This window comes from Rhinatrema bivittatum, chromosome 7 (assembly GCF_901001135.1).
Source record: "Rhinatrema bivittatum chromosome 7, aRhiBiv1.1, whole genome shotgun sequence".
Taxonomy (NCBI): domain Eukaryota; kingdom Metazoa; phylum Chordata; class Amphibia; order Gymnophiona; family Rhinatrematidae; genus Rhinatrema; species Rhinatrema bivittatum.
In genome coordinates, this window is record NC_042621.1 from 269,287,189 (window position 1) to 269,314,368 (window position 27,180).

Here is a 27,180-nt window from a genome sequence, read left to right on the forward strand (position 1 = left end):
CCTCTTTCTGGGCCAGTAGATGCAATCCTCTATCCACAAAATAAAAATTAGGTCAGGCCATATTGTCTGATCGGCCCCAATCTCTCCACCCCCAAAAGAATGGCAATAATTTGCAGGCCATAAAAACTTGAGGTCCAGGCCCCTCCCAAACACCTGCCCGCTTAACTGTAATCCCTATCACTAACTTCCTACACCACACAAAATTTCCCTAAACCTGCATGGCTGCTGAGAGCTCAGTACACACATGCTTTCACTTTTTCCTTAAGCAATTTTCAAAAGTACCCGCAGACATTTGTGCCTGTTTATCTGCAGGCACTTTTTCTGCTTAAAACACATGCACTTTTGAAAATGCAATGTACATGCATTATTCCAATCCTTATCCTAATCTTCCCCCCTCCCCAAATGCTGCCATCAAATGGAGGTGAAAGTATGTGAGGAGTTGAACTGCATGCATACTTTTAGCCACACACAGGGAGGGTTATCATCAAAAAGCCAGTTACCTGTGGAGATTGCTTTTGGAAGTCGCTCTCATATTTTCATAAGAGAGTGTTTCTATGGGGCTGACTCACTGGCAGTGCACAGCACTGCCACGCAGACTTGAGTTCAATATCCAGGTCAGCCAGGAATGGAGATGCTGTGGAGGCAGTATTCACAGCTCCAGAGGGGAGAGGCCAGGGGCAGGAGTCCCAGTCATTATACAGTGACAACATTCAGTGGCTAGATTAGGGCCCCGGACTGCAGGTAGAGGACTGTCACTGCAATGACTGGATTAAGTGAGTTGGGAGAGGAATATAAAATAGGGGTTAAAAAAAAAAAAGCAGGTAGTTGTAAATGAAGGCGCATGACCTCTTACCCCAACAGGGGCTAATTCCGGATGAGCTGGAAACTCAAAATGGCAGGAAAAACACTGTTGGACCAAAAAAAAAATAAATTTTTTTTTAGATCTAAATTACTGGCACCTAAGAACATAAGAAATATCATGCTGGATCACTCCAAAAGGTTCATCAAACCCAGCATCCTGTTTCCAACAGTGGCTAATCTAGATCACAAGTAGGATCATAAAACATAGGTCCAATTCTTTGATCAGAGTAGAACAGATGGGTCGGTGCCATGGGGACTTTCTACAACATGAAAGAGGATAGTGCTTTCACTGACAGGACCCCAACAGACCCCACAGTCATGGGCTCATGCGGCTTTATTTGCTTTGGCTCCAATGGGCTCCATCCTGAGGACAGGCCCCAAATTAAGGTGCCCTTTTCAGCAATTTTTTGGGTGCCGAGCACTTCAGCGCCTTGCTCAACCCCAGGCCTACGGCAGACCTAAGAACCAGTACCGCGGAGCAGGAACAGAGCTAACACAGTGAGAGACTGAGGACATCCCACTTTGGCATGAAAACAGCTCCAACATCCGGACTCATGCCTGAGCTTACCCCCAAGTGCATCATTTTGTACTTGCCCACATTTGAATTGCATCTGCCATTTAGATGCCTAACCCTCCAGTCTGGCAAGGTCCTCTTCCAATTCCTCACAATCAGCTTGTGATTTAACTACTTTGAATAATTTGATCACTTTGCTCCCTTTTCTAATATATTTATAAATGATCTAGAAAGCACCCCAAATAAAGATCTTGGGACAGTTCACTATTTTTCTATTGAGAGAAATGACCTATTCTCGGTTTCCTAACTTTTAGCCAGATACCAAGCCATGAGGATGAGGCAATAATGTGCACTCAATAGAACAAAGAGCTTAATCTGTTTTGTGCCAAAATCTTTAGTCCTGATGCAGCAAGGAGTTTTACACACAAACGTTATGCACACAATGGGGCCGATGTAATAAGGCCCGGGGCAAAACAGGCGCTCGTTATGAGCGTGGGTTTTGATCACCGCACACGGCCGAAGCTGGCGCTTCCAAGGAATGTAAAAAATAAATTATGCAAATGATTTGTGCGCAGATATCCACGCACATAATAAAAGAATAATAACCTTCATGAAATCGAAAGTTTACGTGTACAATTGTCATAGATCATGTAATACCACAAACTGACAATGTAAAAACGTACAGAATAATATAATACATCAATATCTATAAATATCAATAAACTTTAAATTATAAACAAAGAAATCCGTGCACGTATGGAAAAATGCGCATACCTAAGCATGGTATAGGGCCTATGTAATAAGTGGCCACATCTGCACTCAAAACCCGTGCCGATAATCCATATATAAAAGCGAGTGAGCAAGCGAACAGGTCTCCCTATTAAGTGAAACTATGACCCTGGAAAGAATTTTCAATATTTCCAATAACTGTGTTGCAGAAAACATGGCAAATATTTTCATGGATGCTAATTCACAACAATCTTGCTGCCCTTCTGGCTGTGTATTTGTCTGCCCAGGGAAGCGCCTACCTCGGATGCCGTGAAAAGCACTTTGCTAAGCTGGCCACTCTGAAGTCGAGATAGGTATTCAGCCAGGTGCTTATCAGGCCATTTGTGCTCTTCTGTTCGTGGCAGAAAAATCTGCACGATCGGGCACCCAGAAAGGCACCTAGCCAATCTTGCTGCTCAGGCGCTCTTCTGGCCGTGTATCTGACCGCTCAAGCACTGAGCTAGGCACTCAGCTGGTCGCAAATCTGGCTGCTCAGACGTCGAGAAAAGTGCCCAGGGAAGCACCTACCTAAGCTGGCTGTTCCAATGCCCAGAAAAGCACCTAGCTAAGCTGGCCACTTGGATGCTGAGAAAAATGCTCAGCAAGGTGGTTTTCAGGATGCTCAGACGCCGACATAGGCGCCCCGAGTCGGCGCTGATACTTAACTCGTGCCCTGACCTAGGTGGTAAAAAACCCACATTAAAAAACCTGCACTAGCATTAGAGCAGCTCCCTGCATTGCCTATGATTAGCTAATAGTCTCCTTTGCATGCCGTTTAGCATGCTTTTGCGCAGGAAAAACCGCGGGTCTGTAATTGCGTCTGTACATGCTTTTTTCCCACGCACAAAACCCTTATTACATCCTCGTATAGGGCTTTGCACGGGAAAACGTGTGTACAAACATGCTTACATCTGCGAACAAACCCGCAGCAGCTTCAGCGCACCATATTACATCGGCCCCAATGTGTGTACAGGTTAGTGCTCTCTCCTATATTAAAGATAGTATTAGCTATTACCCCCCCAACGTGGTTTTCTTAGCACTCGAATGTAACTCCTAGTCTGAGGTGGAGAAAAGCTTCCAAGATTAATGGTTGTCTATAGGCAGAAGGAGAAATTACTACTTACCTAATAATTTTGTTGTCCTTAGTGTAGGCAGATGAACTCAGGACCAGTGGGTTATGCACCTCTGCCAGCAGATAGAGAGAGAGCAGCTGACGTCACAGTATACACATACACACACACACACACACACACACATCAGCCCGCCAGCATTCTTTTCAAAAGCAACTGTGAACAGACTAGCAAAAAACTTGATTAAAACAGTCAAACATTACTGTACTCAACCAAAAGGAAAACACTAAACTCATGTATGTACCCCAATCTAGGGACTGGATGAACACTTACCAAAAATCCCCTGGAACACATAGCCCCACAGGAGGACCATTAAACCAATCATTCGGCAGCCAAAGGCGGGAAGTTGAGTCCATCTGTCTACACTAAGGAAAACGAAATTATCAGGTAAGTAGTAAATTTCTCCTTTCCTAGCATGTAGATAGATGGACTCAGGACCAGTGGGATGTACCCAAGCTACTCCAGACTAAGGTTGGAGGCTGCCTGCTGTCCAGTCAACACAGACGTGCAAAGGCTGCGTCCTCCCGGGCCTGCACATCCAGACGCTAATACCTGGAAAAAGCGTGTAAGGAGGACCACGTCGCAGCTCGGCAAATGTCGACAGGAGACAACAATCTAACCTCCGCCCATGACACAGCCTGAGCCCTAGTGGAATGAGCCCTAACCTGAGTAAGCAACCACTTTTCAGCCTCCACATACATGCTGTGACTACCTCCTTATCCAGCGAGCTATTGTAGCCCACAAAGCTGGTTCAGCCTGCTTTCTTCCACCATGAAGGACAGGTTTAGAAACCTCCAGATACCGGAGGACATGTCTCTTGACATCCAAAGGTCGCAACAGGCAAGGATCAGGAATGATTCAAGTGAAAATCCAAGACCACTTTAGGCAAGAAAGAGGGAACAGTATGCAGCTGTGTCACTTCTGGAGTCACCCGAAGAAACGGTTTCCAACAAGTCAAGGCCTGCAGCTCGGAAATTCGGTGCACAGAACATATCGCCACTAGAAACACTGTTTTCAAGGTAAATAGCCGCAAGAAAAGGCTACGCTGTGGTCGAAACATAGGACCTGCCAAGAAATCCAACACCAAGTTAAGACTCCACAAGGGAACCAATAACCTCAAAGGAGGACGAAGATGATTCACGCCCTTCAAGAAATGGGCCACATCAGGATGAGACGATAAGGATTCACCATTGACCTGGCTTCTGAAACAGGCAAGAGCTGTAACCTGTAGCTTCAAGGAATTAGGGGCCAACCCCTTATTTAACCCATCCTGCAAAAATTCCAAAATGAGCGGGATCGTCACTGAACGAGGAAGAACACCTCGATCTGCAGATCCACATAACATGGTCTTCTGGGCAAATCTGGTGCCACCAGGATCACCATCCCCCGGTGGCCTTCGATCCTGCCCAACAGAGGCCACAGGGAAAGGCATACAGCAGCTTGTCTTCAACCACACTCGTATGAGAGCATAGATACCCAAGGACTTCAAACCTCTCCTGCGACTGAAGAAGCGAGGAACTTTCACATTGCGAGAAGTTGCCAACAGATCTAGGAACATAAAGCCCCAGCGATCCACTATCAGCTGAAAATGCCTCGTCTGACAACACCCATTCTCCTCGGTCTAGACTCTCCTGGATGAGAAAATCTACTCTTATATTGTCTTTTCCTGCAATGTCACCTGGAGATACCCTTCCGCCCATTCCATAAGTTGGACTATTTCCAGAGACACTTGCTGGCTCTTGGTTTCTCCTTGCTGACTGTCGTTGTGTTGTCCGACATTATTTGGACCACTTGACCCTGCAGTCTGTCGCTGAACTGCAAAGCACGCCAACCGGACCATCCAAGCTTCCAGGCAATTGATGTTCCAGAGAGACTCTTCTGTATTCCAGTGCCCTTGCGCTGTTAGTTCCTGACAGAGGGATCCCCAACCTTGGAGACTCACATCTGTCGTAAGTATCAACCAGTTTGGCACTGTCAGGGAAACTCCCTCTCTCAGATGATCTTCCTGCAACCATCACTGCAGGTGAGAGAAGATTTCCATTGGCAAGTGGAGTCAAACCAAATAATCCTGAGACTGTGGGTTCCAACAAGACAGAAGGGAGCGCTGAAGAGGATGCGTATGTACTCTTGCCCACAGCACCACTTCCAGGGTTGCCATCATCAAACCGAGTACCTGATAATAGGATCACACTGTCGGGCATATAGTGTTCACCAAAAGACACACACATCAACTTTGTACACCGTTATGATGTAATTACGAATGACGGTATATAAAATCTTTTAAAAAAAAATAAAACCTTCTGAATGCAAGCTTCTGGCAGGAAAACTTTGCCTTGCCTCATGTCGAACTGAACACCCAGGTACTCCAACGACTGAGAAGGCTGAAGACTGTTCTTGGCCAGGTTCACTACCCAACCAAGCTCCTGCAACAAGGAGATCACCTTGTGGATCACCAGGCAGCTCTCTTCCAGAAACTTGGCTCGAATCAGCAAGTCATCCAAATACAGGTGTACTAGGATCCCGTCCTCTCTCAACTCTGCCACCACCATCACCATCACCTTGGAAAAAGTTCTGGGAGCAGTGACTACACCAAAAGGCATTGCCTAAAACTGATAATGGCACCCCAGCATCAGAAAATGTTGTTGCTCCAACTGGATGGGATTATGGAGGTAGGTCTCGGACAGATCTAGAGAGGTCAGAAATTCCGACTACACGGCCATTATCACTGAGTGCAAGGTTTCCATGCGAAAATGAGTCACCCACAAATGACAGTTGACTCCTTTGACATAAGCCATTGAAGTGGAAAGCCTCCTCACCTGAAGCAAAGTTGCAATTACCAGCTCTGAATATCCCTTCAAACAGAGCTGCCACCACTCAAAAGCCAGGCCACTAGACAGAAGCGATCCTCTCGGTCTAAAAATATGGGTTCCTGATGAAGTAACCCTGAGAGATGAGCCAAGCAAACGGATCTGTCTACCACAAGACACAGAAGGTCTGCAATCCATGGCCGCCGCAGCCATTCGGGCACCACCAGAATCACCCTATCCAAATGAGTTTTGATGCGCCGCAGCACCCGACCTACAAGCAGCCACAGAGGAAACACATACAGCAAGAGGTGTATTGGCCACGGTTGAAAAAGAGCATTGATGCCCTCCAATCTAACCTCCCGTCTGTAACTGAAAAAGCGATCCGTTTTTGCATTTGTCAGAGTCACCATGAGGTCACTGGTTTGCCTCCCCTTGCTTGCAGCAAGGCGAAGGCTTCTGTCGACAACTCCCACTCCCCCAGATCCAGACGCTGTCTGCTGAGGAAGTCCGCTTGCACATTGTCCACCTCGGCCACATGATAAGCAGCTAGTCTCTCCAGATGTTTCTCCACCCACAGGAACAGTTCCTGTGCTTCCAACGCCACTAGACAACTCTTCATACTGCTCTGAGGATTGATATATGCTACTCTCGGATTGTCCAAGAATACTCACACTGATTTGTCCTGAATGAGCAGAAGAAACGCCAACAAGGCCTTGCACACTGCTCTGGTTTCCAGTCAATTGATCGACCAAGTCGCCTCTTTGGGCGACCACTGACCCTGGGCTAAATTGCCCCCATCCAGAGAGGCTGGCATCAGTCATTATCAGTACCCAGACAGGCATTCCCAGATCCGTTCCCTTCTCGAGATTGTGCCGCCACAGCCACCACGAGAGACTGGACCTAGCATCCTCTAGCAATGGTAATGGAAGCTGAAATTCCTCAGACAGCGAATTCCACCAGGATAACAGAGCCCCTTTTAGAGGCCACATGTGAGCAAAAGCCCATGGCACTAAATCCAGGGTAGAAGCCATTGACCCCAGGACCTGCTGGTAATCCCAGACCTTGGGCACCGCCATGCTCTGCAACTGAAGAACCTGACTCTGCAGCTTGAGGACTCTCTCCGAAGTCAGGAACACCTTCCCCAGTCGGATACCAAAGCGAGCGCCCAGATACTCCAAGGAATGAGTCTGCTTCAGATGACTCTTTGCAAGGTTCTTCACCCAGCCCAATGCACCCAGAAGCTGGAGCACCTGCTGGACTGAACAACCACACTCCGACTTCGCTCGAGCCAATCGTCCAGATACGGGTGTAGCAGGACACCCTCCTTCCTGAGAGCCACCGCCACTACTACCATCACCTTTGTGAATGTGCAAGGCGCTGTCGCTAATAGAAAGGGAAGAGTTCAAAACTGGAAATGTTCTCCCAGACCCACGAATCTCAGAAACTGTTGATGTTCAGGTCGAATAGGGATATGAAGGTAGGCCTCTGACAGATCCAGGGACGCTAGAAACTCCTCTTTGCACACCGCCGCTATCACCGTGCGCAGCGTCTCCATCAAAAACCGCGGCACCTGGAGGGCAGCATTCACATTCTGCAGATCAAGAATGGGCTGAAAGGTCCCTTCCTTCTTTGGCACCACAAAGTACACTGAATACCTGCCCTGACCCTCTCCTGAGAAGGCACTGGAACAATGGCGCGAAGAAGCTGTAAGTGCTGGAGCATGTCCCGCACCACCTCCTGCTTGCTCTGGGAGATGCAGCGGAAGACTACAAAGGCATCCCTGAGTGACTGAGAACATTTTTTTCTTTTAATTGAAATTTTGTTGACTGACAAATCAATAACAAGTTTAGCAAAATGAAAAGCGCACCCATCAGTTAAGTACTATCAACAATATTCTCCCACCCCCCTAATCCCAGTTATAGTAAATATATAGAAATAAAGATACACGGTGTAGATCACAAGTAACCACTTAAAAGCTTAGAGTAACACATAATAGATGGGTGAGAAGAGAATACACTTAATACAATCCAATCAGTAAGCCAGACTCAATATAGTGAGATAAGATAATGTGGGTACGCAAATGAACCCATCTGAGAAGCATAACAGACCTTTTCTTACTTCTGCTTGGCAAATAAAAGAAAATAATGAGTGATGGAAAAAAACTCCTAGAGTATAAAATAGCTAAGGCGAACAGCAATCAACATAGGGATGCCATATCTTTTGGAAGATGGGCAAATGCTGATTACGAGAGGCTGTGATGGAGGCCATGTGGTAAAAGAAATGCAAGTGCGTTAACACAGACTATAAAGAGGGAACAGTAATTTGTTGCCAATGCAAGACCGAGAAAGTTCTAAGGTGTAACCATCTCTTACCACCTCCAGGACCCACCAGTCCGATGTTATTCTGGTCCACTCCTTGTGTAAAAAAAAAAAAAGAGAGACAGCCTCCTTCCGATAACCTCCTGAGAGGAGTGGACCCAGCATGTCAGGTGGGTCAAGCCTGCACAGGCAGTCAGGCCTAAAAATAAATGTAGGAGCAGTGATCACACTGATCGCTGACCCTGTGTTTAAATACAGTACTACCCGACCCCCATAAAGACAGGCGATTCGGCCTGTTCCCTCCTACCTGCCTTCCGGCAGAGAAAAAAAAACAACAACAAAAAAAAAAAAAAACTTACCTGCTTCTCAGGCCTGCACACAAACGCAGCTGCAGCCTCCAGGTCCCTTTTTTTTTTTTTTTTTTTTTTAAAGAAACAGGGCCTAAAGGAAAAACAGGAACAAAAAGACTACTCCCCTGCTTCTGGAGCCACCTGCTGAGGAACCAGGCACATGGAGGGAGCGAAGGGCCCAGAGGGGGAGAGAAGAGGGGACCAGGGCCCCTGGCTATCTACCCCCCCTTGCCAAAAAATGTCCGAGTACTGCAGGGATTGGCAACCCCCCGTTCACCCTGCTCTGCCCAAGCAATGGCCCACAAAGGAACCTAACACCTCAGGGAACTGAATCTTCCTCTTATCTTCTTCTTTCTCTCTCTCTTTTTTTTTTTTTTTAACACAGCCTCCAGACTGCAGGTATGCACCTCTACCATCTGCTGGAGACAGAGAAATACTTAGGGACTGCAGGTAGCACTTTCAGTTATGTAGCAGTGCCTCAAAGTTTTGTTCTTTGCCTCCATCTGCTGGTAGGGATGCATAAACCCACTCTCTGGACTGATCAGGGGTATGAACAGGAACTTAAGTTTATAGGGAACATCTGTGGGGGAAGAAGGACTTGAACCCTGGCTTTCCCGGTGGAACAGTAGCATCAGTCTTTCCTATTGCTAATTCAATCCCTTTGTGGGTTTGCTACCATGTGTTCAGAATATCCATATATATTTTTCCATGCTGTATATGAAAGAATTAAGGATTTTTGTTTTTATCAACCTCACTCTCAAGTGTCCCTCATTTAGACGTCAAATAATTTTACCAGCTCCAATAATCTTATTATTGATTACGGCCACTGGAAAGAAGTAAACCGTGAAAATCGATTTCTAAAGTTACCTTTTCCTTGTGTATTTTCAAAAAACAGCAGCCTTCAAACCCCATCTCCAGAATATTTTAAACGGCCTGGATCCTACACTTGATCTCTAACTTCACTAGCCAAGGGATCGGAGTCGCTGCCCCTCTAGAGCAGAAAAAGGATGAACTACCCTCTCTGCTTACTTGAGGCGGGCTGAAGAACGACTGAGGAAGGAGGAAAGGATAGACAGAGAAAAAGGAGGCCATGCAGTTTGAAAACGGCGCTCGGTGTTTACCGTCTTGCAGCAAGGAGGTTTTCTTCGCCGCCCTCAGGCTCTCCAACCAGCTCGCCACCGCCATCTTGAAAGGTTACGCGAGACCCACGCGGCCGCGTCGCCATAGCAACGCCAGCGCCGCCCTTTCAAAGCCAGCGCGTTAGTCCTTCCGCAACCTTAAAGTCACCTGCCTGGGACTAGTGACCGCTGTTTGTGTCAAAAGTCCCCGCTGTTGTATTTGTATTATTATTATTATACTGTATATATATTTATTTATTTCGGCTGAAAACTTCCTGCTAACCCGGAAGGATTTAGCTGATGTTAAATAGCTCCCGTCTGCGGGCTTCGTGGTACTCTTGAAGTGGTTACTTGTGAGTAGGCAACCAGGAAAGTGATTTTTTATACATAATCTCGTTCATCTGGTAACATTTCTGTGTTAACCCAGCGGTTATTCTACCATTCAAACAGGAAAGGTTTTTTTTCCAGAGGGGATGGTACACGTTGTTCAGCACCATTTAGCCGGCTACATTCCGACAAAAATTTGCAAATCTGACAGCGTTCATCAGTGGCCGCCACTTACCCTGCTGAGTGGTGGGTGGGATGGAGGGGGCATAACGGGGAGGAGATACTTATCTAGCTAATTTAGCAGAAAAAAGCGAGATTGAAGTCCCTGTGCAGCCACACTATAGAATAGGCTATCTTAGCCAGTTAATTTTATCCAGCTAACTTTACGACAGCTCTTTGGCTTGACCCCTTAGCTGACTAACAGGCCGATTCAGTAAAAGTAGCAGGCGAGCGCACAGGCCACTCTCCTGTGTGCGAGATTCAGGGGGGAAGAATATGCAAATTAGGCCCGCGGTAAAAAGAGACGCTAGGGACATTAGCGCATCCCTAGCGCCTCCTTTTTGCCAGGAGAGGCGGCTGTCAGCAGGTTTGACAGCCGACGCTCAATTTTTCCGGCATCGGTTCTCGAGCCCGCTGACAGCTATGGGTTCGGAAAACGGACGCTGGCTAAATTGAGCGTCCGTCTTCCGACCCGCGGGCTGCTGGCCGATTTAAATTTTTTTTTTTTTTAAATTTTGGGGCCTCCGACTTAATATCGCTATGATATTAAGTTGGAGGGTGTACAGAAAAGCAATTTTTTCTGCTTTTCTTTACACTTCCCCAGTGCCGGCCGAAATTAAAATGTGCGGCTTGGCTGCACATTTTACTTTCTGTATCGCGCAGGAATAACTAATAGGGCCATCAACGTGCATTTGCATGTTGCGGGCGCTATTAGTTTCCGGGGGGTTGGACGTGCGTTTTCGACGCGCTATTACCCCTTACTGTATAAGGGGTAAAGCTAGCGCGTCGAAAACGCGCGTCCAAACCCGGGCTAACAGTACCGGAGCACTCTGTACTGTATCGGCCCGTAAGTCATCTGCAAACTCTGAATATCGAAGTTAGCCAGTTAACTCAGCCAACTAACTCAGCTCCTTCCAGTTATGCCCCTAATTTATCCATCTAAATTCTACCCTTCTAACTTATTAAGCCTGATATGTGCCCAAATGTTCATTTAGCCAGCCAACTTCTCAGCCAACTAAATGCTTTTAAACATGAACTTCATTTAGACTTATCCGACTAAATTAGACCCACTATTGAGCAACTCACTAACTAAAAAATTATCCAGGCATATTCAGCAACGCGCCTTCCTCTTTATCAGACAATCCTTCCAGTGTGCCCAGCAAACCCGTATTATACAGAGATTGATTTTTTAATTTGATAGACAGCATGGACCTAGAAAACTGAATGGCCTGGCAACAGCCCTGCTATTAGTAGCTATTTACAAGCTTTGTGGCTAGACATGTGAAGGGAGGTGGTGCAGGAGGTGAAATAAATAGGCAATCTTAAGGGAGGACAACATATAAAGGAGGAAGAGGACAAATACTCCCTTCGATAAGATGCAATATTCTACAAGCAGTCCTGCTGTATAGCTGATAACTGGGATATGTCCTTAGCAGGGTGGACAGGAATAACTGGACATATTGGATGGGTCATTCACTCTGTTAATGTATTATTTTTTTATAGACTCGAGAAGAGGTATGAAAAAATTCTAGGTAAAGGTCGAAAGCTTTTATTTTAAATTTATTATTAATATATGAATTTAATTTTTAGGTTTATTTTAGGTCATTTCCATGAGCTAAAATTGGAAAGACGGATAAAAATTCAAAATAAATAAAATGTGTGTTTTGACTGTCAGATATTCTTCCTCTCAGCCATTTCAAAGTAGTATCTATCTCTTACACATATGACATCTTTCCCTCTTTCAGTTCAAAGAATGATCTAGATGATGTACATTTTGTTGCTTAAAGACAAATTCTCAATGTAAAAGGTGTTTGCTGCCATATATTAGTTGAACAAAAAAGAATATTACTTGACAGTAAATGCCCTCTCCAGAGATAATAATTTTTTAAGCCCTTTAAATTTATTTTCCATAATAGGAAAAAAAGATTCACTGGCTGATCGAGTGTGCTCAGTTAGTTCTGTCCAGTCTGCTCAGAATATATCCCAGCTGCTTGCCATCATTTGTGACCACTTGAAAGCAGTGGCGTTTCCAGAACTGAATTTTTTCGGGGGCCCAAGGTTAACATGAGTGGGCAGTAGACATACAGATCTAGGCCTTACTAGTTGTACTTCTATCGATAAATAATGCCTTAGCATGCACCCTACAATGGATTTCTGAGTAGTTTGCAACAGCCATCATGCATGAGTGACATTTTAAAATATTTTAATTCTATTATTTCAAGCACTGACCAACATTAAAAATGCCTATTAGTCTATATTTATTTTTTGCCATTGATAAGCAAGCTGAATTAGCCATACTGTTTGAGTGATGTCATCTACGGCGCTGTCGCAGACTTCTCCCAGAAGGCAAAGCCTCAAATGCTGCTGCATCTGCGCTGTTCTTCCCACGCATAGCGCGTCAGTCTCCTCAGTGCTTTTTTATCTGCACTCAGGCACGGACGTGATTGTTTTTTCCTCCTCACGTCTCTTCATGAGATTTTTCAAATTTTCTCTCTTCACTTCAAGCAATCGCACAAAAAGCACTTTTCAGTGCTATCGGAAGATGTTGAAGACTGTTGCGTTCGTGCCTGTTTCTGGCCTCGCTCCACACTCTCTACCTTTGAGGCAACTCCCTTCGGGTCTGACAGACAGATGCTGCCGTGGCTTCTCCTCGCCTCTCTGCCCCGGAGTCCCCGGGCTGGCTTGACGCTACGGATCCGCAATGTTCCTGATGACGTAAGGGCGCGCACAAGGGCGCAAACCTCGGTGGCGTCCCCCCGTAGTGACGTCATCTGCTTCCAACATAAAAGGTCTTTGCTTGCAACTACGAATCGAGTTAGCAAGGGGAATTCTTTCTCCGCTGCTCTGCCTCTACAAACTTACCTAGGGGTACCCGCTCCTCGGGGGCCCGCTCTCTCTCTTCTTGAATTCAGTTACAGAATGAGATCCAGTACTCGCTCCTCGAGGGCCTATGTCCCTGAAGACTCAGAAGACTCCTATTCCCTGGAAACAATCGCAGACCTGAACACTGTGAGTTCTATTTCAGATAGGAACCGGTACTCGCTCCACGAGACCCTATGTTCCTAAACTCTCCTAAACCCTCTTCTATTCCAGAAGCCATCTCATACACAGTTATTCTAAGTTTATTTCAGACTGCCTACAGGAACCAGTATTCACCTGCGGCTCCTGTTCCCAAATACTGAAGACTTTCTGTTGCATAGAGGGCATTATCTATATCTACAATTGTGAGTGTATCATCTACTACTGGTTATATATCCAGCATACCTTGTCTACTCACTATCTATAGTCTTTCTCTACAGCTCAGCCACGCAGAGATAACCATTCCAGTATCTGAGGGACTTCAGCCCTGCCGGACACATCAGCTCACTACTGCCACCTCTGGTGGTCCTACTTCCAGTCTAATAAAAGAACTATCTGTGTTTGTCTCAATACTCCAGCCTAGCCGGTGGTCCCTCTCAGGATCTCCACTTGAGGGCGCTGTCATCTGCTATCGGCCCAGGGATTCACCATTTCTACTAAGTGTTCACTTTTTACTATAGAGCGGTACTATATCATCTACCACTATGTGGGAGCCAACCACATTGGATCATTAACTCCGCCTACGGAGTATCTCATATTGCTAGCCCCTTCCCTTGGAGAAGCAGCACATAACAGATTGCTAACTCCGCCCTCCTGGCGAGGTGAGCGACATCAGATTACTAACTCCTTCCCTTGGGGAAGCTGGTCAATACAGATTGCTAACTCCTCCCCTTGGGGAAGCAGATCCATAACAAAGAAACCAGGCTTTAAGTATTGTCAGTGCGGACACATAATGTCCATCACTGACAATCACAACTATGTTACCTGTGTCTTGGCCCAGATCATGACCAGGCCTCCTGTAAAGACTGCAGACGGATGTCTCCCAGAGCGAGGAGATAGAGAGCGGACAAGAATGCCCGTCTTAGGGAAAAGGAGGAAGCTCACTCTGACACCTATGCCTCCTCCCTGTGGCGCTCTACTCCTCACCAGGACAAAAGCCTAAGTCCCAAGAAGTCCATAGAAGGGCATTTTCGGTGGACCCGCAGGCAAAGTCGATTTCCAAGCAAAAGAGACTTGGTGACAAAGTCGCTGCAGCACCTTCCAAACCCAAGTTGAGTACTGTGAGCCAACTCAGATTGGAATTAAGCATCAGTGCATCGACGGCCGTCGGACGCTTCAAAGCACCAACCTGACCAGTCATCTGCGTGTGCTCTCATCGTCTCCGAGACGCATCCACTCAGGCCTTGTGTGAGTTGTCTGGAAAGAAGAGCTGTTTTGCACACAATGCGCCGACATCTTGTGCTTCGGCACCAGCTAAAGCGCACAACACATCGGTGCATGCCAAACATCACACCACACATGACATGACGCACAGGCCAATTCTGACAGCGCATGTGTCGCCTAAAGAACCAAGCAAACATACATCGCCTGCATCAATTAGTGAAGAGCATCCACCCTAGGAAGGCCTAGGAAGGCATAAGCTCATATGCCAAGAAGAGGAGATGGGATCTGATGCCATCCCCTCCGACTAAGCAGACAGACCCGATTTTGGACATTTTGTCACAGCCGCCTTGGGTGTCACCCCATAGCCGGTTTCTATTAGCTCTAGATCATCTTCTTCCCAGGAGGGTCACATGGTCTACTTGGGCTTAACCAGTAGATCCCACTTGTACCGTTTTATCCTTCAGTAGAAACTATCTCCAGGGATAGATCAATTCCGCCAGAAAAGGGCTCCTGGATTTCAAGTAGGAATCCTTTGGATATCTTGTCCGCAGCCATTCACACCCGGAGCACCCGTTCCCCACACATGGAGGAAAATGATCAAGCAATGTTACCAGGTCCATCATTGCCCCAGTCCCAGCAAGCAAAACCATGATTGTACGGGATGTGCTTTCAACTTGGTACCCAATGTTGCCACCGCCTAACCTCCTGGGTCCAAGCAGAGAAGGTCTTCCCAATCATATGCGGGTTTCTCCAGAGTCAACAGCTTCTTATTCTCCAGATAGAAACATAGAAATGACGGCAGAAGAAGACCAATCGGCCCATCCAGTCTGCCCAGCAAGCCTCACACTTCTTTTTTTCTCATACTTATCTGTTTCTCTTGGCTCCTAGTAACCTTTGGTTCTATTTCCCTTTCACCCCCACCATTAATGCAGAGAGCAGTGATGGAGCTGCATCCAAGTGAAATATCAAGCTTGATTAGTTAGGGGTAGTAACCGCCGCAATAAGCAAGCTACACACATACTTATTTGTTTACCCAGACTATGTTATTCAGCCCTTATTGGTTGTTTTTCTTCTCCCCTGCCGTTGTAGCAGAGAGCTATGCTGGATAAGCGTGAACTATTAGTTTTACTTCTCCCCTGCCGTTGAAGCAGAGAGCTATGCTGGATATTCGTGAACTATTAGTTTTACTTCTCCCCTGCCGTTGAAGCAGAGAGCTATGCTGGATATGCGTGAAGTATTAGTTTTTCTTCTCCCCTGCTGTTGAAGCAGAGAGCTATGCTGGATATGTATTGAAAGTGAAGTGTCGGTCTTCCTCCCCTGCCGTTGAAGCAGAGAGCTATGCTGGATATGCGTGAACTATTAGTTTTACTTCTCCCCTGCCGTTGAAGCAGAGAGCTATGCTGGATTTGCGTGAAGTATTAGTTTTTCTTCTCCCCTGCTGTTGAAGCAGAGAGCTATGTTGGATATGTATTGAAAGTGAAGTATGCATTGAAAGCCACATTATCTATCAACAAATATTGAATAAGCCTAATAATTGGTAATACCTATAGCTTATGAACTCTTCATTAATTTTACATACTCTTGCCCACCCCTGTTTTGTTTTGTTTTTTTTAAATTTGGAGATGGCAGGCCTCCATCCTTCTGCTCCGTGAAGGTGGAACACCAACCACTGGCCACTGGCATCCCGCTCCGTGAATGCCTCTGTGGCTACTGCCGCTCCGTGCAGGGTTTTGCTGCCTCCTCTTTATACACTTCCTCTAGACCTGATGGATCCACAGTGTTTATCCCACGCCCCTTTGAAGTCCTTCACAGTTTTGGACTTCACCACTTCCTCCGGAAGGGCATTCCAGGCATCCACCAGGTCGAGCCCCCGATAAACAGGTCGAGCCCCCGTTTTATTCCCTATCAGTTCCGAAGGACTCTCCACCAGATATGGCACCTTCGAGCTCCATGGGCATTCCTTCTGACCCACCAGAAGAACCCTCCTGATCATTCTTCACCACCAGAAGATCTGACATATTCCAAATTTATAGAAAAGCTAGGAGGGGTACTGGGTAAAGATGTCAAGAAACTTCCAGATCCTCAAGAAGAGATATTCAGAATCCTAAAGATCCTGGAAGTACCAGTGGAACTATCTGCTTTACCCTCCCATAAGATCCTTAACGCCGTGCTGTTCAAAATGTGAGAATCTCCTCATTCCATCCTTCCTGTGTCTAAGAATTTGGATCTTAAGTTTAGGTTACAGGAGTCGCCAACTTATGGAGTCATTCAACGCCCACACGCTTCTGTGTTGGTGGAGTCCACAATGAAGTGGACTAAGAAATCCAAATTGCATGTGTCGGCGCCACTGTTACAGGACCATAAACTTCTTGATGATATGGCCAAGAAAACTTTTCAGACTACAATGCTGACATCCAGAATACACCACCATCAGTTTTATATGGTACAATACTTATATGAGTGTTTGCAGTCACTGAAACCATTCCTATGCTCTGAAACTGGCCAGCAAATCACCCCCCAGCCCTTCTATGACATGGAAGAGGGTTTGAAACATTTGCTGAGAGCGGTCTATGAATCTTTTGAGACCTCCTCCTGGATGTCTGCCAATTGCGGCGCATCATTTGACATGGCTTCGTTCCAGCTCTATTAGAGAAGATGTACATGACAAATTGTCGAATCTCTCATGTTCGGGAGACAACCTTTTTGGTGACTGTTTGAAGGACACCGAGGTACAAATTAAGGAACAGAATGTAGTGGTACAGTCGCTTTCATCAATATCAGATTCGCAATCCACATCTCGCAGATATTACCAATCTTATCGGAAATCCGCTTACTACCAAAGAAAGCCATCCAAGCAATTTCCGTCCTTTAGACCTCAAACCTATCAGCAATTCCAACAACTTTGTCAGCACCCTCAACAACCTCAACAGAGAAGCAAATACTGGAGTTAGATTATAACTAATGATATATATGATTACAATTTTTTTTTTATGTTGTCCACTACTTTTCCTACAGATTATTAAATGTTATTGGCCCAATGACCTGGAAAAAATATAATGTCAAATTTTGCTGGTGATGAGCATATAAGTTTCCCCTAATGTCTTTTGTACCCAGGACCTCACGCTAAGCCTTGTACCTGTAACAATACTTCACAGCTGTGGCCTGTTTGATTAGCTGATAGCTAAAATGATATTGTAAACTAGCAGTGCTGAAATTCAGAATCCAACTAACATTGGTTATTGGAATACAGTTGGTTTGGATTGTTACAAACCGTGCATTTCACAGAGTGCATATTGAAGTATTAAGAAACTTCACTTCATTCCTTGTTAGTCCCTTGAGATCTGCAGTAAGCTAACTATTAAACCTTTGCAATGTTGTTGTCTTGCAGGGAGGAAGAAGCGCACACTTCAATGAATGGAGCCCAGAGGGATTCTCAAAGCTTTTCCTAAAGTGAAAAGAACAAGAGAGGTCACAGAAAGACAGGAACCCCTAAAAAAACTAAAAGAGAATCAAGAAGTTCAAGGTGAATCCAGCAGTCTTGTGATGGCAAATTCTATCATTTTATAACATCTGTAACTGAATGACCAAGCATTTTCCTATGGACACAAACTGAGCAAATCCCTTTAGTACATCTGGCCCTAAATATCACACTATTAGTGGCTAGTGAAATGGGTCTAAGTTTCTCAATACTCTTAATAACCTTTAAGGTATACTGCCCCCCAGTCATTTTTCTTAATATGGCACTATGCTGGGATGTGTTCTTCCAATATTTAAAGTTTAAACTTTTAGTTTTACTATGCTTTAATAATTTTAAATTTATTATTGAGAGTAATGCAGACATGGTTTAAGAAAGCTACTATATTTTTGCACATTATACCATATGTGTTCTAAGAGAGCTAATTAACGTCACTTTCAGAGATATAGCCTTAGTACTTACTGTTTATGAACAGTACAAAAAAAAAAGAAGAAAAGGGGGAAAAAGAAAAAGGTATCCTGGGAAGGGAAAGAGAAAAAGCAGGAGCCATTTAATGCACTGCCAATCATTATTTTCTGTTGCCATCCCCTTTTCTTGTGATGTATACTGTGATGTTTTCTGCCATGCCTTGTCTTGATTGTGCTTTTGGCATCCTCCGCTGTTTGTTGCTTGTATGTTTTCCACCTGTTGGAGGTCAGTTCTACATTTTGGTTTCTCCTTGGTTTACATTTTGTTCATATCTGATAGTTCATTTTTTTAAACTTTAGCTATGTATCATGTAGATTTATGTGCAATTCTATATTTATTGTGTAGGATACCATATAAAACTCATCATAATAATTTAAGAACAGTTGTTTTTTGGCATTATCACACTAATTATATTTAAAGTATCATTTATACAATAAAGATCATTATAAACATGTAATAGTTTTAGAATTCTAAGAAGAAGGAAATTAGCTTGTATGATAAATTAGAAAAGCACTGGAAGAGCAAAGAATGGAATAAAAGACCAATTATTACTATCGCCTTGGAAGTTTTTGATTAAAGGCTGTTGTGTAGTTCTAGATAGTTAAGCTATACTCTATATTTAACTTTCTTATCCGATGAGTTTAGAACTGGGTTTCAGAGTAGTTGTAAATTGCACATTTCCTAGCATGTAGCAGATGGACTCAGGACGAATGGGTATAGTGTACTCCTGATAGCAGTTGGGAGACAGAGTCAGATTTCAATCTGACATCAACCTACATATACCTGTGCAGGAAGTGCAGCTCTTCAGTATTTCTCCGTCTCCTTAGCAGTTCGGGACACCACACAAGCTTGCACAATGTTAGAAAATCCAAACCAAAGAAGAAAGAAAATTTACCTCTACAAGACGAGCCCTGCTCTCCTGCGGTGATACCTAAGGGTCTCTCCCCCAGTCGAGAATTCCTGAGGTGATGTTCGAATCCCTCAGAGGTAAGCCTCGGTCCGGTAGCCGGTTCCCGGCATTGACTTATCCCCCCAGAGTGGCTGAGAGGCAGCGGGTGCAATACCGAGTGCGGTGGTGAAGGTATTTTCCCTCTCTCCCCGCAGCCGGAGACCACCTGGCACGAGACCGGGAAGCGCCGAGACAAGGTAAGGTAGAAAACTTTCTTAAAGTCTCCGGTCTCCAAGGCTCGGCTAGCCGCACACATCGTCCTTCCGGTGTCTGTTAAAGCGGGTTGAGCAGCCCCGTCCGGGCTAGACCCCAATCCGGTGCGAGGGTCCTCCCTCGTGGAGACCCTCCGGGGAGGGGTCGCCATCTTACCTGCATGGTCGTCTGCGCCATTTCCCCTCCATGATCGCCATATTGTCCGCACAACTGAGCCGTGTCAGCGGCGAGCCAGGCGCACAAAAGATTTGTTCACACAGCGGCGCGCGCATCTGTGCCATGCGCACAGTGGCGCGCACAACGGTGCCGGGTGCACAGATAGACCTGGGCGCACAGCGGCACACGCATCTTCGCTAAGCGCACAAAAGCAGCCTGCACGCACATCTTCCGCATCCTGCACGCACAGCGACGGCGCACCCGGAGCTCACAACTAAGTCTCCCGGTGCGCACACCTACGCACACAGATGAATTTTGAGCCACTCCACACGCACAAATCATGGCACCGCCGGCCAATAAAGCCAAGGTACAAGCCCTCTGCCCAGCCTGCCACCTGAGAGCTGCACAAACCGAAGTGGCCTCTGCCCTGTGCCTGCAGTGCGAAGAGGCTCTGGGGAAACAGAGGCAAGGCCCTCTTCAACCAGTAGAGGAATCCGGCTCCACCAATGATAGTACCCCCAGACCTCACTATCTCCGGCTCGGCCCCTCCTCAGAGGGGCCCCTCAGGGAACGCCGCTGGATTCAATATAGATCCAGGGACTTTTTCCTGGGTGGAATTCTTCAAAGGGCTGCAAACCTTCATCCAGGCGCAATCGGTATCACCTGTGACACAGCCACAGTCTCCACCAGAAGACCAAAACCTTCCAGGCCCCTCTCGGCCCCCCCGAGACGTGCTTCCTCCGGGCTAAAGCCTCCCCTTAGGGGACACAGACACCTCGGGGGAAGAGTCAAACTCCCTGGAGGAAGGGGAAATCCCTCCAGGAATGGAACCATACCGAACCATGATGCGCTTCTCCAAAGACAAGTTAACAGATCTTGTGCTCTGAGCCTGAAGACGCTGGCCATCCCAGGCGCAAGTACTGCAGCGGAGCCGAAGACGAACCCAGTTTTGGTTGGGCTCCGTCAGGCCTCTTGCTATTTCCCAATGCTGCAGGCCGTACAACAACTGATTGACCTGGAATGGAATGCCCCGGAGGCCACTTTCAAAGGAGGACGGGCCCTAGAAGCCCTGTAATCCCTGGAACCCTCAGCCAAAGAACTCCTAGGGTTCCCCAAAGTGGACGCCATGGTCTGCGCTATCCCAAAGCGCACTACCATCCTAGTCGAAGGAGGAGCTGCACTCAAGGATACCCAGGACAGACGTCAGGAATCCATCCTTAAACAGTCATTTGATGTTGCAGCCATGACCCTGCAGATCTTGTAGCTCTGAGCCTGAAGACGCTGGCCATCCCAGGCGCAAGTACTTCAGCGGAGCTGAAGACGAACCCAGTGGGTTGCGCTGTGGGGACGCAACCACCTCCGCCGAAACATTAGAAGCGGTGATATCTTTCCTCACGGATGCGACCTCTGACCTGGTGTGCACCTCAGCCAGGGGTGTCTCATCCATAGTGGCAGCCAGAAGGCAGCTCTGGCTCCGAAATTGGTCAGCCGACTCGACCTCCAAGACGAAACTCAAGAGAATGCCCTTTAAAGGATCCCTTCTGTTCGGAAGCGAACTAGAGAAGTTAGCCAATAAATGAGGTGAATCCCCAGTCCCCGGAGGACATTAACAAAAGAAACCAACACCTCCCCTCTCCCCAGAGATCTAGGGCAGAGGAGTCCAGCGTTTTAGACCATACAAAAACACATACCAAGCACCTCGCCCCGCTGGCAGGGGCCAGTCCTTTCGGAACAGACACAACAAGAGGGGAGCTGGCTCGGGTTCAGGCCCCGGCCGCACCCCACAATGAGATTCAACAAACCCATCCACAGGAGGAAGCCATAGGGGGCAGACTTACCCTCTTCTACCAAAGATGGGTCGAGATAACGTCAGACAAGTGGGTCCTAACCATTATTCGAGAGGGATACTACTTGGACTTCCACAGCATCCCTCCAGAGAACTTTGTGAGATCACCATGCCACTCCCCCTCCAAGAGGATGGCAGTGGAAACCACATTGACAAAACTACTCAGCCTAAAGGCGATAACCTCAGTGCCCACGCACCAACAAAATAATGGTCACTATTCCATCTATTTTATCGTTCCCAAGAAGGAGGGAATGTTCCGGCCCATCCTGGTCCTCAAGACCGTCAATCGCTACCTGAGGGTAACACACTTCCGCATGGAAACCCTACGCTCAGTCATAAGGGCAGTACAACCGGGAGAATTCCTGACTTCTCTGGATCTGTCAGAAGCCTGTCTCCACATCCCGGTCCATCACAACCATCAGCGCTTTCTACGCTTTGCGATACTGGACCATCATTACCAGTTCCGGGTGCTACCCTTCAGACTAACTACTGCTCCTCTGATGTTCACCAAAATCATGGTTGTAGTGGCGGCAACACTGAGGAAAGAAGGAATCCTCGTACATCTGTATCTGGATGATTGGCTGATCAGGGCAAAATCTCCAGAGGAAAGTTATCAGGCGACCACCAGAGTCAAGAATCTACTGCAGAATCTTGGGTGGGTCATCAACACAACCAAGAGCTGCCTGCAGCCCTCCCAATCACTAGAGTACCTGGGAGTCCGGTTCGACATCAGACAAGACAAGGTCATTCTTCCCTCTACAGGAAGAAGGAAATTGATGGACCAGTTGCGAAAACTGTTGAACTGTGCTCACCTCAAGGTATGGGACTACCTCCAAGTCCTCGGCCTCATGACATCGACCCTAGAAGTCGTCCCATGGGCAAGGGCCCAAATGCGACCACTACAACGCTCCCTACTGTCACAATGGAACCCGATGTCCCATAACTACTCTGTTCGCCTCCAGCTACCGGCAGAGGTACGGACCCAGCTCCAGTGGTGGCTACAAGAAGACTATCCCCACCAATCTGGGTCTTACCACGGATGCGAGTCTGCGAGGGTGGGGAACCCACTGCCAGGAACTGACGGCCCAGGGGCAATGGGACAAGGAAGAGTCGGGATGGAACATAAATTAACCGGAAGCCCGAGCAGTCAGACTAGCCTGCCTACGATTCAGTCACAGACTCCGGGGCGAATCTGTCAGAGTCATGTCAGACAACGCCACGACAGTTGCCTACATCAACCGCCAAGGAGGAACCAGAAGCCAACAGGTGTCCCTGGAAATAGAACCCCTAATGGCGTGGGCGGAAGCAAACCTACAAGGTATCTCAACCGCCCACATCATGGGAAAAGACAACGTCACTACGGATTACATCAGCAGAGAGAGTCTAGACCCAGGGGAATGGACGCTGTCGACCACAGCCTTCCAGTTGATAGTAAACCGCTGGGGAACCCCAGCCATGAATCTTCTGGCAACCTGGTCCAACGCCCAAGTTCCCAAGTTCTTCAACCGCAGACGAGATCCACAATCCTAGGGAATCGACGCCATCGTCCAGACCTGGCCACAGGAAGACCTGCTGTATGCTTTTCCCCCATGGCCACTACTGAGCGGGATCATCCACAAGATAGAACACCATAGGGGGCTAATACATCTAGTGGCTCGGACTGGCCAAGAAGGCCATGGTACGCAGACATGCGAATCTACCTCAACACAGGGATCTGCTCCAGCAAGGACCACAGCCTTTAAAATCGTCGGCTCAGTGTGCTGCAGCAGTCAAAAAAGCAAATAGAATGTTAGGAATTATTAGGAAGGGAATGGTTAATAGAACAGAGAATGTCATAATGCCTCTATATCGCTCCATGGTGAGACCACACCTTGAATACTATGTACAATTCTGGTCGCCGCATCTCAAAAAAGATATAGTTGCGATGGAGAAGGTACAGAGAAGGGCAACCAAAATGATAAAGGGGATGGAGCAGCTTCCCTATGAGGAAAGGCTGAAGAGGTTAGGGCTGTTCAGCTTGGAGAAGAGACAGCTGAGGGGGGATATGATAGAGGTCTTTAAGATCATGAGAGGTCTTGAACAAGTAGATGTGACTCGGTTATTTTCACTTTCGAATAATAGAAGGACTAGGGGGCATTCCATGATGTTAGCAAGTAGCACATTTAAGACTAATCGGAGAAAATTCTTTTTCACTCAACGCACAATAAAGCTCTGGAATTTGTTGCCAGAGGATGTGGTTAGTGCAGTTAGTGTAGCTGGGTTCAAAAAAGGTTTGGATAAGTTCTTGGAGGAGAAGTCCATTAATGGCTATTAATCAATTTTACTTAGGGAATAGCCACTGGTATTAATTGCATCAGTAGCATGGGATCTTCTTAGTGTTTGGGTAATTGCCAGGTTCTTGTGGCCTGGTTTTGGCCTCTGTTGGAAACAGGATGCTGGGCTTGATGGACCCTTGGTCTAACCCAGCATGGCAATTTCTTATGTTCTTATGACTGATCCTCCACGAAGACCCAATTCGATTCTGTCTTATGGTCTGGCCATTGAGAGGGCTCGCCTGAAGAAGAGCGGATACTCTGGGGCAGAGACTGACACCTTGCTCTGAGCACACAAGTTTTCCACGTCTCTAACTTACATACGAATATGGAGAGTATTCGAAGCCCGGTGTGAGGACCGCAACATCCTTCCGCGAACAGTCAAAATCCCCATGGTCCTGGAATTTCTGCAGGACGGCTTGAAGAAGGGGTTGTCTCTCAACTCCATCAAGGTTCAGGTGGCCGTGCTGGCCTGCTTCAGAGCCAAAGTAGACGGCATCAGTCTATCATCCCATCCAGATGTTCCCGCTTCCTGGGAGGGGTCAAGCAAATCCTACCACCACTAAAGTGGCTGGTGCCCCTATGGAACCTCAATCTAGTATTAAACTTCCTAGTGGGAGCTTCCTTCAGACCTACACGCGGTCTGTCACTACGTCTCCTGACTTTGAAGACTGCATTCCTAAATATGTTCAGCCCGTCGCATCTCCGAGCTTCAAGCACTGTCCTGTAGGGAACCATTCCTTAGATTCACTCCGGGATCCATACAGCTCCGCACTATCCCCTCCTTCCTTCCAAAGGTGGTTTCTCATTTCCATCTAAACCAAACCATCTCGCTGCCATCGTCAGACGAGCATAAGGACTTGGAAGACTCACCCCATCTTTGCTATCTTAACGTTGGCAGACTCCTAGTCCGATACCTGGAAAGATCGGAATCCATATGAAAGATGGACCACTTATTCGTCCTTCACAGCGGGAAGAAGCAAGAAGAAGCGGCCTCGTGAGCAACCATTGCCCGCTGGATCAAAGAAGTAATCAAGGCGGCCTACATAGAGGCAGGGAAGCCTCCACCTCTACAAATCAAGGCCCATTCCACAAGGGCCCAGGCAGTGTCCTGGGCAGAAACCAGGATGTTGTCACCCGCAGAGATCTGTCAGGTGGCGACGTGGTCCTCCATTCACACCTTCTCTAGGTTCTGTCACCTGGATGTTCAGGCCCGGGAGGACACAGCATTTGCAAGGGTAGTACTAAGTTGTCCACAGGCAGCCTCCCACCCGGTTTGGGAGTAGCTTTTGTACATCCCATTGGTCCTGAGTCCATCTGCTACACGCTAGAAAATGGAGAAATTATTTACCTGATAAGTTAGTTTTCCTTAGTGTAGACAGATGGAATCAGCATCCCGCCCACGGCTGCCCCAAAATCCAGAAGTCTCGGGTGACAATCCCCAAGAGCAAGACAAGCATGGGTAAGCCAGACTTTACCCCTACCCATAATTGCTGGGTGTCGGCGTTTTTCGGTTGAGTGCACTGGTGGTTTCCAGTTGGAAATCAGTTCAACCAGTCCAAGTTAATCAAGTTATTAAAACACACATATATCCACAATTGCTTTTTGAGGAGAATACTGAAGAGCTGCACTTCCTGCACGGGTATATGTAGGCTGACGTCATATTGAAGTCTGACTCCGTCTCCCAACTGCTATCAGGAGTACACTATACCCATTGGTCCTGAGTCCATCTGTCTACACTAAGGAAAATGAAATTATCAGGTAATTTCTCCATTCCTTATCATTCTGCTAGACTAGTCCAGATACGTAATTTTATTCTGCCCTACCAGCAGATAGAGATGGAGGACATTATCACTGGTACTTAGGATGGTGCAGCCCAGGCATTTGCCCGTATTCTCTGTCTTCAGCAGAGGGTAGCACTTAATGGACTGGTGCAGAAAGATCCCCAGCATCCCGGTTTTGGTCTACAGCCTTACCTTGCAGTTCAGCCCCTAGGCCAACAGTCTTTCTGTTTCCCTGGGTGAGCAAGTCCCTACTACTAGAGCAACAGTTCTAGCAACAATTTCTCTAGTCGAGCAAGCTCTAGGACAGGCTCCCAGGGTTTTTTCACGAGGTTGAACAAGACCTAGCCAGCTTCCAGGATCCCTGTGGGTTATGGTTGAGTCCAAGGTGTAGTGAACTAGCTCAGCAGGATCTTCTGAGCAAGTGTCTCATTTCTGGGGTTCCTCCCATCTCTCTCTCTTTCTTCGTTATATCTGCCTATTGTTGCGTTCATGCCTATTCTCGCCCTCGCTCCACCCTCTCTACCTTTGTGGCGACTTCCTTCGGCTCAGATGGACAGATGCAGCCGCAGCTTCTCTCCGCCTCTTGGTCCCGGTATCCCCTGGCTGGCTTGACGCTGTGGATCCACCATGTTCCTGATGATGTAAGGGCGCGCGCTCCAGACTTTGTACCAGCAAGAGCGCGAACCTCGAGGGCGTCCTCCCGTACTGACGTCATCCGTTTTCAATTTAAAAGGTCTTTGTTTGCTAACTACAAACGAGTTAGCAAGGAACTCCAACGGTACTTGCTTCGGCAGTCCACGCTACTTGCAACTATGCTCCGAGTCAGCAAGGGGAATTCTTCTCCACTGCTCCGCTTCTCCACTGCTCTGCTCTTTATTCTTGATTTCAGATTGTTAGACGGGATTCGGTACTCGCTCCTCGAGGGCCTGCGTTCCCGAAGACTCAGAAGACTCCTACTGCCTGGAGGCGATCGCAGACGTGAACACAGTGAGTCCTATTACAGATAGAAACCGGTACTCGCTCCACGAGAGCCACTGTTCCTAATCGCTAAGGCTCCCTTCAATCTAAGACGATATCGCAGGCACGAAGATTGTGAGTTACCATACAGATTGCAGATAGGAATCGGTACTCACTCCACGAGGGCCTATGTTCCTAATTCCTTTCTCATACTCTCTTCTTCCTCAGAAGATATCGCATACCTATATCTTATGGATTATTATTGCAGATTAACAGATAGGAACCGGTACTCGCTCCACGAGGGCCAACGTTTCTAAATCTCTCCTAGCCTCTCTTCTATTCCAAAAGCCATCCCATCTGGGTACT

The 27,180-nt window shown here is 47.1% G+C and overlaps 2 protein-coding genes across 5 annotated transcripts in view; one reads left to right on the forward strand and one right to left on the reverse strand.

Moving 5' to 3' along the window:
* Nucleotides 1-10,012, reverse strand: part of DPCD (deleted in primary ciliary dyskinesia homolog (mouse)) — a 42,754-nt gene extending 32,742 nt beyond the window's left edge. For 2 of the 4 annotated variants that reach the window (XM_029610217.1, XM_029610219.1), the window contains exon 1: nt 9,870-10,012. In XM_029610217.1, coding sequence (XP_029466077.1) covers nt 9,870-9,933 — 64 coding nt within the window. In that variant the 5' untranslated portion in view covers nt 9,934-10,012. Of the gene's footprint in view, nt 1-8,757; nt 9,114-9,869 lie in introns of those variants that run through there. The other 2 variants (XM_029610218.1, XM_029610220.1) reach the window with 2 other exon arrangements.
* Nucleotides 10,013-10,137: 125 nt separating this feature from the next.
* The window catches only part of POLL (DNA polymerase lambda), an 85,863-nt gene continuing 68,820 nt past the window's right edge, over nt 10,138-27,180 (forward strand). Inside the window, exons 1-2 of the mRNA XM_029610221.1 lie at nt 10,138-10,219; nt 18,043-18,177. Of these exons, the coding sequence (XP_029466081.1) occupies nt 18,069-18,177 (109 nt within the window). The 5' untranslated portion in view covers nt 10,138-10,219; nt 18,043-18,068. The remainder of the gene's footprint in view (nt 10,220-18,042; nt 18,178-27,180) is intronic.